This window comes from Rhagoletis pomonella, unplaced genomic scaffold (assembly GCF_013731165.1).
Source record: "Rhagoletis pomonella isolate Grant_MI unplaced genomic scaffold, Rhpom_1.0 Rhpom_scaffold_14892, whole genome shotgun sequence".
In the NCBI taxonomy this organism is placed as follows: domain Eukaryota; kingdom Metazoa; phylum Arthropoda; class Insecta; order Diptera; family Tephritidae; genus Rhagoletis; species Rhagoletis pomonella.
Window position 1 is genome coordinate 161 of NW_023473414.1, and position 3,263 is coordinate 3,423.

A 3,263-nucleotide genomic window follows, 5' to 3' on the forward strand; every position below is an offset into this window, starting at 1 on the left:
GTGAGCTAAAAGTGAGCATGTGTTAGTGTACCTAATTCATTTTGCATGCTGTCGTGTTCTCATCGATGCGCTCTCGCTTGTATACGTACACGCAACGCTTACGCTCTTTTAGCACCTGCTAACTCTCTGCCCATGCCTGGTTATTAATAATATTATTTGTTGCTAACAACAATATTTTTTACAGATACCTTACTTTTTTTATCGTTCCGGCTGCTGTATTATCCGATTCTTGTGTGTTGGTTGGTATATCGGAAGCTTTAGTGCAAGATGTTCGAAGAAAAACTTATAGCAGAGATTGAAAAAACACAACTGCTTGTGGGACAAACGACAGCTTAGTTACCGCGATCGGGTGAAGAAAGATTTGGCTTGGCGAAATGTAGCTGCTGCTGTGGGACATCCTGGTTAGTATAGAGTTTTTCAAACATATAGCAGTTTTGTAATAGGACGAACCAAATTATAACAAATTTGTGACGAATAATTGTGACGAATACTATATTTTTACTTTACAGAGGAAAACTGCCGAAAGCGATGGAAATCGTTAAGAGACCGATATGGAATAGAATTGAAGGTTGATCAACAACCTAGCGGAAGTGCTGCGTCGTTTTTGAAAGACACGGTCACGCCCAGACAGTAAGTGTACTTTACATTTGTACAACAAGTATTTATATTTTAAATTGTAATTTATATGTACATATTTTAAGGACAACAACAAACATCGTCTCCCAAACGCCAGAAGTTCTCGGACAAGAACCAGATATACTGGATACTTCCTTTGGATTCCAAATAGGCGAGAGTGGGAACATTATAATAGAAGAGCAAGAAACCACTGCCCCAACGCCGGCTAAGAGACAAAAGAAAAAAAACGATGAGAACGCCGCCTTTAACGATCTAGTCAACGAAGTAAGTCAGTTTGTGGATAGTCAAAAAAAAACACACAACAATTTCTTGGGTGCGATTGGCGAAGTGTTTGAGAAGGTCCCAGAAGAGAGCCGCCTAGATTTTCAAATGGACGTACTTCAATACGTCTATGCTCAATATAAAAATTATAAAAATTGAATTTACGAAATTTAAAAATTTAAATGACATCCAGTTTGAATTCAATTGTGCGAACTTTATATGTAATCTAATTTAGTATGAAATCTGATTTTGATTTTGCGAATTAAATATGTAATCGAATATATATGTAATATATAATATATATATATGTAATGTAATAATATGTAATAAATATGTAATCGAACCTGAAAGATGTGACGACATTTAAAACATTACCAATAAGTGCCCTCATACTGTGAGTTCAAATTTTTGTTTTCTATCTTAAATAATAAAAAACAAAGCATATTCAGTGAGTAGTAATTATTTAAATTTTATTGTTAAAAAGATGTGTCGTCAGAGCATCCCTTAAATCATAATTATTTGAACTGCCTCGGTTCGATGACACCCTACTTATTGAGGGCAATGGAACTACTTCGTTTCGCCATGAGCCAGCGATGGTGGCATCCTCTTCGTAGCGATCAACGAAATCGCTTGCTACATAGTTTGCACACGAAAGCTTAATAAAATTATGCAAGACAATACAAGCTTTCACTATTTGTTCTGCATTTTTCGGGGCCATGCATAGCGTCGTTCTCAATATTCTCCATTTGGCAGTGAGTATTCCAAATGCGTTTTCTATAACTCTTCTTGCACGAGAGAGTCTTTTATTGAAATACTCTTGCTCTTCTGGAATACCTCTACCCGGATATGGTCGCATTGAATAACGCCGTAAAGGAAAAGCAGCATCTCCTACTAAATAATGTGGAAATGGCTCGGTTTCTCCTGGCAGAGGCTGATCATGTGGAAGGCCGAGCCTATCATTTTCAATAGCATCTGCCAGTTTTGAAAAGTGGTAGACACCGCCATCGCTTTGACTTCCATATGCTCCGATGTCAACGCAGGTAAAGGTATAATTGGCATCACATACGGCCAAAAGCACGATACTATAATTGCCTTTGTAATTATAGTACATCGACCCTGAATTCGCTGGACAGGTAATATTAATGTGCTTTCCGTCGATGGAACCAACGCAGTTGGGCATATTCCACAGCGACTTGAACTCATTGGAAATACGTCCCCATTCCGTTTCTGACGGGGTCGCCACATACAGGTCAGCTAACAGATCCCATATGGTCATACATGTCTCCAACGTAATCTTCCTGAAAGTCGTCAGGCCGATCCTGTGAACTATTGTGTGGAATTGCCGAGTGCCACCGTGAGCCAAATATCTGCAACAAAAAAATAAAACCAGATACATATATGGAAAATTATACGTATACTATTAAGTAAAACCGATTTTCTCTTACATCAGGGTTATAAATAGTCTGCAGCGGCTCGATATTGGTGTTCTGATTGAATATTTGGTCAGCGAAGCCTCCAGAAATTCGTGCAGCACATTAAATAACGAAAAGGGCATTCTTAATGTCTTGTTAAACTGCTCCTCATCTGCAGCCAAGTTTCTTAATGAACTTTCAAACAATCCATATTTGTGTCGCTCTAAGTACAATTTCCGAACCCAAAATCGGCGCTTCTGTTTTAATCGCAGTTTTAATTTACGCATTTTCGCTAAAATTAGGAAAATTCTCAAAACTTGTTCAGCATTTCGAGTCAACATTTTGTACTGCCAAATGAAACTTTATGAAAACCAACGAATCTGGTGGCCGGAACGATAAAAAGCAAGGTATCTGAAAAAAAATAATGTTGTTAGCAACAAATAATTGTTTAATATAAACTCTTTTACCTCCAATTGAATATTACGTCTTATAAACACGGGTGGTGAGTGGCGCAGCCAAATGCAGCTTCACCAAAACCGGAACGATAAAAAAGCAAGGTATCTGTAAAAAATAATGTTCTTAGTAACAAATAATTGTTTAATAACATATATTTTAACTAAAATTCACAATTATACTTGCTGGCACAACAAAGAATGGCGGGTATATTTGCGCGCATTGAAAATCAGCTGACTACTATGACAGCGTTCAAAGTTACCATTAGGCCATAAAAGCCTTCAAAGTAAAGCAAAGCAAACTAAAGTAAGCAAAGCAAGCGTGCATTGGGCCAATACCTTGAGGGCTAAAGCCATTACAGCAATCTATTACTGAAGAATGTTTTAGAGTGAAGCTGCCGCTCTCTGTATGACGTACTGAAATTCATTAAAGCCGCCAAATGGCTGTAGGTTACACGAGTTGTGGCATCAAAATGGCAAACATTCTCAACTGTCTATTTAC

At 37.8% G+C, this 3,263-nt stretch overlaps 2 protein-coding genes across 2 annotated transcripts; one reads left to right on the forward strand and one right to left on the reverse strand.

Annotated features, from left to right (window-relative positions):
* Window positions 1-292: 292 nt before the first annotated feature.
* LOC118757162 lies at window positions 293-1,096 on the forward strand (the record flags this gene model as incomplete). The annotated part of the gene is made up of 3 exons (XM_036491896.1): window positions 293-401; window positions 510-630; window positions 702-1,096. Coding segments are annotated over 3 exons (585 nt in total), but the record flags the coding sequence as incomplete, so codon positions are not given.
* A 264-nt stretch (window positions 1,097-1,360) lies between these two features.
* On the reverse strand, window positions 1,361-3,008 carry LOC118757163 (protein ALP1-like). The gene is made up of 2 exons (XM_036491897.1): window positions 2,343-3,008; window positions 1,361-2,264 (listed from the first exon to the last, which is right to left on the reverse strand). Exons 1-2 carry the CDS (start codon window positions 2,648-2,650, stop codon window positions 1,361-1,363), a joined length of 1,212 nt encoding a protein of 403 aa, XP_036347790.1. The 5' UTR covers window positions 2,651-3,008.
* Between the last annotated feature and the right edge of the window lie 255 nt (window positions 3,009-3,263).

Bases quoted from the DNA above. Each gene is read 5' to 3' on its own strand.
- LOC118757163 (XM_036491897.1), bottom strand. From the start codon at position 2,650: ATGTTGACTCGAAATGCTGAACAAGTTTTGAGAATTTTCCTAATTTTA. The intron at 2,265-2,342 runs GTAAGAGAAAAT...TTTTTGTTGCAG, and splicing joins AGACTATTTATAACCCTGAT to ATATTTGGCTCACGGTGGCA.